A 13,296-nucleotide genomic window follows, 5' to 3' on the forward strand; every position below is an offset into this window, starting at 1 on the left:
TCTACAATAAATCAAAAATTAGCCGGGTGTGGTAGTGCGCGCCTGTAGTTCCAGCTACTTGGAAGGCTGAGGCGGAAGGATCACCGGAGCCCAGCAGGTCGAGGCTGCGGTGGCCGGGAGCGGCCACTGCACTCCAGTCTGGGCGACAGAGTGAGACTCCAACTCAAAAATTAAAAAAAAAAAAAAAGAAGTTGGAGGCCCTGTCAGGACACCCCACAGTTCTGCCTCCCAGCACCCTACTCCTTTTCTAGTAGCTGGCCCTCATTTTCTCTTGTGGAGCCCTGTTCCTCATAATCGGTGCCCCCGTGTCTGGAGGGGGTTGGCTCCAGAGGGCACACAAGGCCTAAGCCTGGCCAAGCAGAGTACTCTACACCCCAGGCCACAAGGATGGCACAGGGTCTGAGCTGGGCCAGGGAGGGCACTGTCCTATCCCATACTCGGATAAAAATACTGAGAAAGAGGCCATTTCTCCTGGTAAATTCTATTTGAAGATGAAGCCAGGAAAGAGGGAAGCGGATCAAAAGATAGAGAGAGACTTAGAGGTGTAGGGGCCTTCCAGGGCTGTATTTTTCTTTAGGCCTCATTTCCAAGTCTGTAAGGGAGGGACAGTCACCCTGTCTCTACCATGTCTGCTGGCCCTGCTTGCCCAACATCTCCTGGGCCCCTTGGCTGGAGCAGGGCTCTCTGACTCTCCCATTCTGACCTCAAGAACATCCTGAGTAGGAGGCCAGGAAACAGAGAACTTGGTAGAAATAGTCAGCATAAAAGAAAACTGACGTCAGCTTGAAGCTGCCCCAAAGAAAATGGGCCATGTAGAGTCAATGACAAGACAGAGACCAGGCAGGAAGGAAAAACCCTGACCGTGTCAGCAGCTATAAATGGAAATTAGACAGTGGGGACAAAAATGAGTTAAGTCTTCATTGTAAAATTTACATACAAAAAAGTTAAGCCCTGCTAAGAATAATTTCCACGAACATGAAAACCTGGAGAAAATCAAGAGCATCTAGTAGAGCCATATGGAAACATGCTTCAGGAATTAAATGGATTTAGAAGCATCTCCCCCTGGAAAATACTGTCTAGAGGAAACGTCATGGAGACAGGTGTGTTTCTGATAATGTTTATCCACCTTCTTGTGATCAAAGCCCCCCAGGCTCTGTCCCGGACCCGTAGCCCAGGGGAGGGGAGGAAGCCTGCAGCAGGTGCGTGGAGGCTGGTCTGCTGTCTGCCCAGGCCACTCACCGTGGTGATGAACCTGTACAGCGGCTGCCGTCTCTCTGTGTACTTGACCGTGATGGGGCTGAGGTCATAGCGGAACCAGATGGCAGGGATGATGCGGCCTGTGTGGCTGTAGGCGACGTACTCCTGGGTAGAGGATGTGAGAGTCAGAACAGTGTCCCGAGGGGTGGGGGGAGAGGCAGAGGCAGAGGGTCCCCTGGCGACTCTCAAGAAAGGGCTTTCCCATCCCTCACCCAGGCTTCCTCCCACACCTCCCCCGGAGGCCTGAAGCTCTGCCGTCAGCATCCACGTACTTTTGACCCCTGGAAGCAGCAATAGGATAAAAAATATGAAGAGAGCAGGCCGGGCACCATGGCTCACGCCTGACTTCCCAGCACTGTGGGAGGCCAAGGTGGGAGGATCCCTTGAGCCCAGGAGTTCAAGACCAGCCTGGGCAACATAGCAAGATCTCATCTATACTTAAATAAAATAAAACAAAATAAAATAATAAAATTTTTAAAGGAAGGAACAAACAGAACCACAAAGCCCAGCCCTGCATGGACCTTCCTGGGAGTGCACAGGTAGGGAATGAAGGCTGCGGAGGGGCTTCAGCGTGTCTTTGTGCCAGCCCTTCCCTCCCTCAGGGCCTTGGTTTCCCTGTCTGAACACTGAGGGTTCTGGGAGGGTGACCCAGGGAATCTTTCCAGCTTGGGCATTCCAGGGTGCTGAAAACCTCTGGACTTTTCTCTCCCATCTACAACTAGAGACAAACTGTACCTCTATCCCCTCTGCCCCCCCACCCAAAATGCTGGGCAGCTCAGGCTGCTCCCAGGGTTAACTGAGCCCTGACCAGCACCCTTCTAGGAAGGTTGGGCTACAATCATAGCAACACCAAGCAGGCCGCCCGGCTGCTGAGCACTTGCCAAAGCCTTGGGAGAAGGAGTCTTAAGGAAGACCAGCTTTCTCTAGGGAGGGTTGATGGGGCAGGTGACTGTCTAAGTCACAGCCCAGAGCTGAGGGACAGAGAAAAAGTGAAAATCAGCTGCGGTCAGTATCATTTACCCAAGGCTGCCTTTGTGGGTTGAGCATTTCTATTTATTTTTTTATTTTTATTTTTTTTAATTTTTGAGTTGGAGTCTCACTTTGTCACCCAGGCCGGAGTGCAGTGGCACACTCACGGCCACACCAGTGTTGACCTGCTAGGCTCCAGCAATCCTTCTGCCTCAGCCTTCCAAGCAGTTGGAACTACAGGCGTACACTACCACACCCAGCTAATTTTTGATTATTGTAGAGATGAGATCTTGCCAAGTTGCTAGGGCGGGTCTCGAACCCGTGGGCTCAGGCAATCCACTCATCTCGGTCTCCCAAAGTGCTGAGATTATAGGCTGAGCCACTGAGCCTGGCCTGGCTGAGCATTTTTAAAAAGAACATCACCTCATTTATTAGATAGCAATCTTATAAAGTGAGTAACCCCCATTTTACAAATGAGTAAACTAGGCACAGAGTGGTTATGTGACATGACCCAGGAGCCAGGATTTGAACTGGTAGTATGATCCGAGGCCTACACTCCACCTGCTCAGATGACCTCTGTGTTTTCCCGTCTGTTAGCTGCTATGAACACTTGAGGGTTACAGTGAGATGTCCTCCGCAAAACAATGAATAAAGAAACAGGACTTCCCTCAGAGAGCTAGCAATCCAGGGTGGCTCAGAGCAGAGGCTCCCTCTGCAACCTGACAGAGAGCAGCTTCCAGTGGGCACTCACACCCCTTCACTCAGACTGAGTGGGAGAGGCAACCAAGAGGGCAGGCCCTGGAGCCCAGGGAGAACCTGGTTCTCATCCCTACTCGGCCACCTTACAGCTCTACAAACACCTCTCAGCGCCTCGATGGCCACATCTGTAAAATGGGGAAAACACCTGTCCCCATGTCAGAACTGCCATGATGACTGAAAAAGATGACGGAGGTAGAGAGCTTAGCGTGCCTGGCCCTAAGACGGACTCAAGAAATGACAGCTACGACTCTTCCTATTATTAGAATTAATTGAGTGAAACAATATATCACTGATAAGAGGTTCAGGCAGCTCTGGAACAGAAGGAAAACGAGAATCCTGGTAGTAAATGAGAAGAAGCCCATCCATCAGGGTCTAGTAGGGACATCTCAACCAGGAGGCTTCAAGCAGTCACACCCCCCAGCAGGCTCATCTCTGGAGAAGCCCGAGGCTGCCTCAGTTTGAAACTGCTAACTGTGGAGTCATCCCACTCCACCGATTCTGACCATGCTCTGCTGCCCACCAAGGCATGCCTCCTTCTCTGTGACTTAGAGTGTTGGGGTCCTGGAACACCCTGTTAATCAACAGCAAGTCAATCAACAGCCATCCCTAGGACCAGACGCAGGGTCTTGAGACAACCGCAACCCGGAGGTTGGGGCGGGGGCAGGGGTGTTGCCTGCCGGCTCTTTCCCAAACAGATCACATCCTATCTACTGGCAGATTTCCTCCTCTTGACTCTGAGACTGCCACAATGGCAGGGACTGGGTCTTCCGGCTTTACCCAGAGACGGAGCCTGGCCCAGGCAGACCCCCAGGGAAGGCCTCCCGGAAGGAACCCGCAGAAGTGGTGTGGGCGCAGCTGCCTGGAGCCTCTGCTCTTCGCCAGCAGAGGGCGCGCCGCACACGGCTCGGCCCCGCCGCCAGCGCACCTTGTTGGCCACCGTGTACTGGTAGGAGTACCGCTGCTTGCCACTCTTGTCCTCATACACCGTGGGCACGATCTTCAGGATGTAGTCGTGGGAGGCCAGGGCTGCGGGAAGGACACAGCAAGGTGAAGCAGGGGACAGGCACTGCCCGCTGACAGCTCTATGTCATTTCAGCCTAATCTTAAATGCCCTTGGCATTGCGGGGGGCTCAATCCCCACAAAATTTTCACCAGAAAATGACCTCTTCTTCATTTTCTTCTTCTTTTTTTGAGACAAGGTTTTACTCTGTCGCCCAGGCTGGAGTTTGGCATGATAACGGCTCACTGCAGCCTAGATCCTCTCACTTCAGCCTCCCAAGTAGCTGGGACTACAGGCACGTGCCACCATGCCTGGCTATTTTTTGTAGAGATGAGGTCTCACTGTGTTGCGCAGGCTGGTCTCAGACTCCTGGGTTCAACCAATCCTCCCTCCTCGGCCTCCCAAAGTGTTAGGATTGCAGATATGAGCCACGGTGCCCAGCCTGTCCCCTCGTCATCTCTTCTCTTGGACCCCAAGAATTAGGAGACTCCACCCATCAGGATCTTTACTCCTGAATTTATGTTAAAATTCTGCATGGGCAACTTGGTGAGACCTTGTCTCTACAATAAATCACAAAAACTATTGGTGTGGTGGCATGCAACTGTAGTCCCAAGGCTGAGGCGGAAGGAGCACCGGAACCCAGCAGGTTGAGCTGTGGTGGCCGTGAAACAACCCAAATGTCCATCAATATGGCAGCCACTAAAGAATGAGAGCTGGGAATGACTATTCTCGGAGAGGTATGGCTGAGGGGAGAGAACCAAGTCACAGAATAGGGCACACAACATGTTTCTGTGGATTAGGGGCAGGAGAGACCATGCCTGTGAATGTGTAGAATGCTCTGGAAAGACACCCAAGAAACCATGAGCAGCTTTAGCCTCTGGGGAGGGAGACAGGCCTGGAGAAAGAGCCCACTTCACTGTGCATCCCCCAGTACTGTTTGAATATTTGTACTTTTAAAACAAGCAGAGTTTCAGTTTACAGAAGAGCCCACCACCCCAAAGAACCGCATCTATGAAGAGCTGACTGATCTCTTTCTCTGTTTTCAATTAATGGCAGGCCCGTTCTTCCTGGGTGGGGGAGGATGCTGAGGACAGGGACGGAGGCTTACTCATCTCTGTGTCCCCAGAGCCTGTGCAGAGACTGGCACGGAGCAGACCGTGGCAAATGCTTGTTGAATGAGTGAATGGATGGAAGGGTGACCGGACAAAGCATGAATGGAGGGACCCATGAATCACCTCCTGACTAGCATGAGGTAACCAGCAACCAATGCTGGGCTGATGGGGTGCTCGCTCCACGCTGCCAAACACCACCCAGGAAGGCACGAATTCTCCTGGGCCTTCTAGGATGCTAAGAGGAACGCACGGACCTTCTAGCATCTCCAGTTAGGAACCATGGAGCTAAAACAATGCAGAGTCAAGCCTATAGGGTCTACTCCTGGTCCCATAGTCCAGTCAGCCTCCTCTGTTAGAAGGCTGGTATGTGGTACGCAGACGGCATCCATGGCCCTGACCCCCCCGCCTGCCTCTTCCTGCAACTGCCACAGCACGGAAAGGAGGATATCGCCCAGGCTGGAGCACAGTGGCACCATCACAGCTCACCGCAGCCTCAACCTCCTGGGCTCAGGCAATCCTCCTGCCTCAGCCTCCTGAGTAGCTGGGATTACAAGTGTGTGCCGGCTAATTTTTTCCTGGACTGTCTTGAGTAGATTCCTCTGGAAACCTGCAGAAAGCTCTGTAGCCTCAGGGCAAGGCCATGAAGACCCCAACAGCCCTCTGCTCAAGCCCGTAATGGTTCTCAGATATCAGAAGCATTAGAATCACCCAGAAGTAAAAGGCAGACATCTGAGTCGCATTCCCAGAGAGTTCACTAAGCTAGTCCACTAAGTGGGCCCATGGCGGGGCTCAGGCCTGCAATGTAAACCAGGAGCCAAAGACCACACCTGAAATATGACGTCCCAACTTGAAGGCTCAAAGGCCAAAATCACACCTGTGACTTTTTTTTGTTAAAAATTTGTTTTTGTTGCTAGGCATAGTTGCCTATAATCTCAGCACTTTGGAAAGTGGAAGCAAGAGGATTGCCTAAGCCCACAGGTCCAAGACCAGCCTGAGCAACATGGCAAGGCCTCATCTCTACAATAAATCAAAAAATTAGCTGGGCATGGTGGCATGTGCCTGGAGTTCCAGCTAAACTTGGAAGGCTGAAATGGAAGGACCGCCTGAGCCCAACAGGTTGTGGCTGCAGTGGCTGAGTGTGCCACTGCCCTCTAGCCTGGGCGACAGAGTGAGACCCTGACTCAAAAAAAAAAAATTTGTATTTGTCTTTGTTTTTGAGTCGAGATCTCTGTCATGCAGGCTGGAGTGCAGTGGCACAACCGCAGCTCGCTACAGCCTCAACCTCCAGGGCTCAGGTAATCCTCCCACCTCAGCCTCCCAGTTAGCTGGGGCTACAGGCATGTGTCATCAAGCTAGGCTATATTTTTTGATTTTTTTTTTTTAATAGAGACAGGTCTCGTTATATTGGCCAGTCTGGTCTTGAACTCCTGGGCTGAAGCAATTCTCCTGCTTCTGCCTCCTAAAGTGCCGGGATTATAGGCATGAGGCATCGTACATAGCCATTTTTTGTTAAAATTTGTACAAAACACAGGTGATCACCAAGGAAAAGAGGTAAGTCTCCCCTATATCTACCATCTGCAGAAAGCTGTGGTTCCCATTCTCATGTATAAACTGCCAGACTGATATTAATACATATATTTATGTTTTCCTCAAACAAGATCATACCGTGCCTTTTTCTAAGACCTGAACATCATAAACATTTTTTAGGACCAAGGCTCTGAATGTGAGCTCCAGAGTTTGTTTGTCCTATTCCCTTCCATGTACCCAGAACCTAACCAATGCCTGGTATACAGGAGGTGCACAATGTTTGCTGCCTGACTGCTGGTGAGGTCCTGCCACATCACAGTTAGCAGTTGCAGGAATTCCGTGATGTGAATAGTTACCATGTTCTCAACCCTTCTAGGGCTGGACACTGATGTGGTTCTTCATTTTTACTCTTGTAAACAATGATCCATGCTGAGTGATCTATCACAGAAACAAAGAACTGAGTATCACGTGTTCTCACTCATAAGCGGACCTTGAACAATTATTGTAATACTGTAAGAAAAGGATTATCAGTATTGGGAAATTGCTGAGGGAGGGGGGATTGGTAGTAGTGGGATTCTGCCACGGGAGAGGGGGCACAGCTCATCAACAAGGGTACTTGCATAATGAACACTTGTGTACTTAACTCTGAATTGTACCTCACATCTTTTTTTATTTTTATTTTTATTTTTATTTTTTTTGCTTCGTTTTTGAGTTGGAGTCTCACTCTGTGGCCCAGACTGGAGTGCAGTGTTCGCTCCCGGCCACCGCAGCCTCGACCTACTGGGCTCCGGCGATCCTTCCGCCTCAGCCTTCCGAGTAGCCGGAATTACAGGCGCACGCTACCACACCCAGCTAATTTTTTGATTTATTGTAGAGATGAGGTCTCGCCTGCCCAGGCGGGTCTCGAACCTGCGGGCTCAGACAATCCACTCACCTCAGCCTCCCAAAGGCGCGGGATTACAGGCTGAGCCACCGAGCCTGGCTTATACCCAACATCTTTAAAATTAAAAATTAAAAAAAAAAATGACCCAATGAATATTATTTTCCTGGATTTTGAACTCTCTCCTAATTATTTCCTTATCGTACTCCTATGCGTAGAATTGATGACTCAAAGGCAATCATTTGGGGTTTTTTTGAGTTGGAGTCTCACTCTGTTGCCCAGACTGCAGTGTGGTAGCATGATCACAACTCACCACAGTCTTGACCTCCTGGGCTCAGGTGATCCTCCTGCCTCAGTCTTCGAAGTAGCCAGGACTACAGGCGTGCCACTATGCTTGGCTAATTTTTTGTTTTTTGTTTCTGTAGAGACGAAGTCTCGCTATGTTGCCCAGGCTGACCTCAAGCTCCTGAACTCAAACGATCCTCCTACTTTGGTCTCCCCAAATGCTGGGATTACAGGCGTGAGCCACTGTGCCTGGCTGGCAATGACTATTTTGAAGGCCTTTGATACAATTTGCCAAATGCCCACTGGAGACACAGCACCTCATGATGCCCATGTGGATAACTTCCTTCTGCCCACAGTTCCTTCTCCCTCCCTCCCTCCAAGTATCTTACTATGGAAAATTGTAAACACAAAACATAGGGGATTGTATAATACCCTCTCCCATGTCCCCATTTCACAGTTTCAGCAGGTATCGACACATGGTCCATCTTGTTTTGTCTCTACCCCGCCATTAAGATGGAGCCCAGGATCTGCATTTTCTAAACCAGTAGCCCATATATATGTATATATATGACAAGCTGGTTTTGATCCCAGTGACACCGTTCAGGACCAGTTCCACATGATACAGGACACAGTTCCACGTAGGAAAGGCCCCCTTAGTCTTTGCCCTGGGGATCTCGTTCCTGAAGTTGGTGGTTGAGGACAGTGGAGAGAAAGCTGACACTGACCGAGTACTGGCATGTGCCAGGCCATGCACCAAACACTCTTCATGCATCTCATTGGTCTTCGGGGCAAGGCTGTGAGTGAAGAGGATCCTGTCCGCTTTACATATGCAGAAACTGAGGCTTGGAGGCATCACATGACTTTCTCAAGACCACAGGGCTGGGAAATGGTAGAGTGGGAGCTGGAGTCCAAGGTCCCCACGACAGACTGCACCCCCCCGGCAGGGGCTGGTGCCCTCCAGAGTGTGGCCACTTATCACCTTGCACCATCAATTATATGGCTACCATACGCTGGGCATGGGGCTGATCCTGGGGACAGAGCAGCCGGCAAGACAGAGAGCTAGGTTCTAGCTGGAGCCACAGCTGAGAGCAACACAAAACTGAGAGAACAAGGTGATTTCAGAGAGCACTCCATGCTAGGGACAAAAACAGGTAGGTAAGGCGGGGCGAGGCGGCTCACACCTGCCATTCTAGTGAGGATCCAGGAGGAGCCACCGTCGGTGGGAGGCATTGGAGCAGGAGCGGGGGTGGATGGGGAGGCAGCTGGGGGGTGATTCAGACCTGACTGGGCCCCTACAGGTCTGTTCCCACAGACTTGGAGCCGGAATCAACCCTGTGGGGTCTTCGGGGATTCACTCAGTGAAGAACCATGGCTGTAGCATTGATCACGATGGTAACAACAACGGCTGGTATTCACAAGCATATATGACATGCCAAGGGTGGCATCTACTTCCCCAGGGACAGGCTCGATGGGGATAATTCCATCTCCCCACAGGCTGGCAGTGGGGAAAGAGCGTGAGCGTCCTCCCTGGCCGGGATCGAGGGTTGAAGACTCCCCACCCCGTCTGCTGTTCCCAGATACCTACGGTTTGAGGTGAGTCTGTCTGCTCCCCCGAGGGCGTTGAAAGCTCCGTGGACATTCTGTACCTGTGGAGAGGTACAGTGAGGGACGGTCCCCAGGACGCTGCCACCTCCTGGCCTGGCCCTGGTTGTGGGGACCAGTCAGGTGCCACCTAGCCTGGGGACCTTACCTGTGTGTAAAGGGGGGCCCAGCAGGGTTTGCCTTGTAGAGGAGGGATGGGAGAGGAGGCAGCGCAGGCCGCATGCACAGTAGGCATAAGCCTGCTTCCCAGTACGAGTACCTACTGTGTGCTACTCTGTCCTGGCTACCTCACACCACCTCATTACAGGCTCAAAATGGGGTGTCACTGGGCCCATTTTAAAGAAGAGCAAATCAAGGCTTGGAAAGATGCCAAGACTTGAGTATCATGTGAGTGGCTAAGCCAGACTCTGATCTGGGTCTGTCTGGCTCCAAGCCTGAACTCTGTCTACTAAGCCTTGCCGAAAACTCAAGTAAAGGCAGACCCTGGGCCCTAGTACACTCCTCCTATGCTCCCCAGGGCCCTCTGCAAAGTCTCCAGAGGAGCCCAGGGTGGGGTGCCCCAGAGCTGCTGGCCCCCCACTGTATCTGCTTTGGAGGACACACGGCAGGTTTGGAGAGAGCCCTCCTCACGGCTGCTGGCCGGCATGCATCCCCCTGGCAGGGGCTGCTGTAAGGTAGGGCTGAAACCACATCCTACTCCTGCTCTGAGGGTGATGGTAAACCAGGTTGGCCCCAAGGAGCATCTAAAGCAGGACAAGACATGCCCAGGACACGTAGCCTACCTACCACCATGGGCATGGTTAACACGGCTACTGGGCTGGACACCCTGGAGGAAGTGACATTGACACCAAGATCTGGGGGACGGCACATAGTTAAGCAGGCAAGCAGCATGTGGAAAGGCCTGAGCCTGGAGACTGAGGGCCCACATGGGCCCAGGGAGGAAGGGGACCAAGGGGTGGGAGGAAGAAACACTCGAGAGGTAGGTGGGGACAGAAAGGGCCACTCCAGGCACAGCGGCAGCCGGTGGGTGGCCTGGCCTAATGCGGTCTCAGGTGGCTGATGTTTATGGAGCCCTTAACAAAACCACACACTCTCAGCAAGCCAAGGAAAAGGAAGGTGTGTCCATTTGCTGTTGCAGGACCAACTCTCAGAGACTTTGTTCCCCACCCCCGAGGATGGCAGTTACAGCGACAAGGGTGCCGGGATGTTCCCTTCCACTGTCATGTCCACAGTTATATCTCACGTTTATCTGTAGGATTATCTGAAGCTCTGCATGGGCTGGGACCATGCTTGTCCTCACCAAGGTGTGCAAAGCCTGGCAAGCAGTAGGTACTCGTGAGTGTTTGACGGAGAGATGGGTGGGCTGAGCTTTATGTATTTCCTAAACAAAGTCAGATTTCTACCACACTGAGAACCAAGTTCAGGACTGTGGCTTGTGTCCTTCTGTTTTGCCAACACAGCAAAGCAAGACCACCTCCCCTCCCCTCTAGCCTGCCTGGGACTGGGCCCTTCCCTGCTTTCCATGCTTCCAGTCTTGCCTGAGTCTGTCTTCCTCATGGCAGATGGGTGCTCTAAGATACCACCCTGACCCGTCAGCCCTGGCCATCCTCCATGTAGCCTGGACTCACCCCAGACACCCCAGCTCCTGGAGACCCGAGGAGTCCTCCTACCCCAGTATCTCATATACAGAGAATAAATAGCAGGTGTGAAGACATCATGCTGGGGTCAGGACACTTACTTTCCTGAAAGTATCCTTAAGGGTCTTTGATATGAAAACAACCAGTTGGGGCTATGGGAGAGAGGGGATGTTTGAGACAGTGTCCAAGACCCAGTTTCCTGTTTGCACCTGGCCAAATCCGCCTTACCCTTTGGAGCCTGGCATACATGTCCCCTTAAGGGCCACCTTCCCCCATGCTCAGGGAGGACAGAGGGCACCAGGTGATGCAGTCCCTGGATGCCAACCCTGGTTGCATCCCGAGTGTACCCCGCTCACCTGAAGCGTGTCCCCAAAGGAGAGCTTATGGATAATGTGCGTCATGTCTGGGTTCTGTGGCTGGGCTGTGGCGCTGTGTGTGGACACGTGGAAGTTGCCAGGGACCTGGGGGCAGAAACACAAGTTTCAGGAGCTTGGTTGACTCTCTCAGGGGTGGGGTGCAGGGGCTTCACCCCATGTGACCCAGGCACACAGGGAGTGCTGGAATCAGAGTCCTGGGTTTGGATCCCAGCATGCATCCTTTCCAGCCGTGCTGAGAAGTCCACTTCTCTGAGCCTCAGGCTCCTCATCTGTAGAATGGGGCACACACCATTGTCCCTTGAGTGGGGACTCCATGAGATAATGCACGAGACGTGTCTTCTGGGTGACCAGAACACAGCCAGGACTCAGAACAGCTGTTCCCAGCCCGCTCCATGGACTCAGGAATGTCGGCCCCGTGTGCGCTGGGAGTGGCCTTGGCACCTGCAGAACAGAGCTTCCTCCAACTCCAAATCCAGGTCACCACCTACCCACTCTGACCCGTCACCCCAGATAGGGGGTTGGTGGAGGCCAGACTGCAGTGGCCTCGATTCTCCTTGGGCTTGGAGGCCCCCTCAGAGTCCAGCTCGTGAGAGGTCCCAGGGACGAATGTCTACGGAAGGAAGAGCTGATGAGGCCTGGGGCCAGGAGCCTCACGGATTCTCCTGGGGCCCCCAGTTTCAGCAAAAAATCCCCTTCCTCCTCCTCAGATGTTCAGCCCAAAACCATCAGTGTCACCTGGAACCCCTCTTCACACACCTGACATCCCGCCCATCAGGAAACCCTATCAGCTTTACCTGAAGACAAACCTGGCATCTGGCCCCTACTCTGCTCCCTGGTTCAGGTCCTCTCTGGATAAAAGAGAACACCCTCCTCCCTGGGCTCCTAACTTTCACTGTCGCCCAGTAGGGATGGGAGAGATATATCTATCATCCACCCATCTATCCATTTGTCGTCTATTTACTTATTTTTGGGTCAGGGTCTCACTCTGTCATCCAGGCTGGAGTGTAATGGCACCATCAAGACTTACTGCAGTCTGCCTCCTGGGCTCAGGTTATCCCTTCACTTCAGTCTTCTGAGTAGCTGGAGCTACAGGCGTGTGCCACCACACCTGGCTAATTCTTTCATTTTTTATAGATCTAAGGTCTCACTTTGTTGCCCAGGCTGGTCTCAAACTCCTGGGCTCAAGTGATTCTCCTTCCTTGGCCTCCCAAAGGGCTGGGATTACAGGTGTGAGCCACTGCACTCAGCCAGGGGAGATCTTTAAACCCTATGTCTGATCTTGTCACTCCTCTGCCTGGAACCCTCCAAGGCTTCTGTCCTCTAGCATCCTCATGGTGGCTGCAGGCCATGGCATGCCCTGGCCATCAGCCAAGCATCTCACCTCAACCTCCCTGCCGCATTGAGAATGGTGCTTGGCATGGTTCCACCTTGGGGCCCTTATGCCTGCCACCCCTTTCCAGAACCCTCTTCCACATGGTCCTTTCATCCGTCAGGTGTGCTCAGGGGTCACCTCACCAGAGAGGCCCTCCCTGTCCACCTACACAAGGAACCCCCGACCACGCATCCCAGCCCCTTGGCTGCCTCAGTACTGGCTTCACTTGCCACCTGCCACCAATCCTGGCCTCGACTGCGTCCTTCTGCTAGAAGGTCCATCCTGCACCAGCAGGGGCTTTGTGTGTTTTGCTTCCTGCTGTTCCCCCCAAACTCTGATGTAGAGCAGGTGGCCAACAGATGTTTATTGAATGAATGAATGAATGAACAAATGGCACTTAGTCCTTTGACTCTGGCACCTGAAAGTTCTCATTTTACAGAAAAGGAAACTGAGGCTCAGAGCAGTGGAGAAACCTGCTAAGGAAGGTCACGTGTTGAGAGCTGCGGTTTGGGATCCTGT

At 52.5% G+C, this 13,296-nt stretch overlaps 1 protein-coding gene across 1 annotated transcript in view; it reads right to left on the bottom strand.

Moving 5' to 3' along the window:
* Positions 1 to 13,296, bottom strand: part of ERGIC1 (endoplasmic reticulum-golgi intermediate compartment 1) — a 65,855-nt gene that overhangs the window by 12,493 nt on the left and 40,066 nt on the right. Inside the window, exons 6-9 of the mRNA XM_008069814.2 lie at positions 11,385 to 11,489; positions 9,375 to 9,435; positions 3,911 to 4,011; positions 1,240 to 1,362 (exon numbers count right to left, since the gene is read on the bottom strand). Coding sequence (XP_008068005.1) covers positions 1,240 to 1,362; positions 3,911 to 4,011; positions 9,375 to 9,435; positions 11,385 to 11,489 — 390 coding nt within the window. The remainder of the gene's footprint in view (positions 1 to 1,239; positions 1,363 to 3,910; positions 4,012 to 9,374; positions 9,436 to 11,384; positions 11,490 to 13,296) is intronic.

This window comes from Carlito syrichta, unplaced genomic scaffold (genome assembly GCF_000164805.1).
Source record: "Carlito syrichta isolate Samal-C Ts95f unplaced genomic scaffold, Tarsius_syrichta-2.0.1 Scaffold312219, whole genome shotgun sequence".
NCBI classification, from domain to species: domain Eukaryota; kingdom Metazoa; phylum Chordata; class Mammalia; order Primates; family Tarsiidae; genus Carlito; species Carlito syrichta.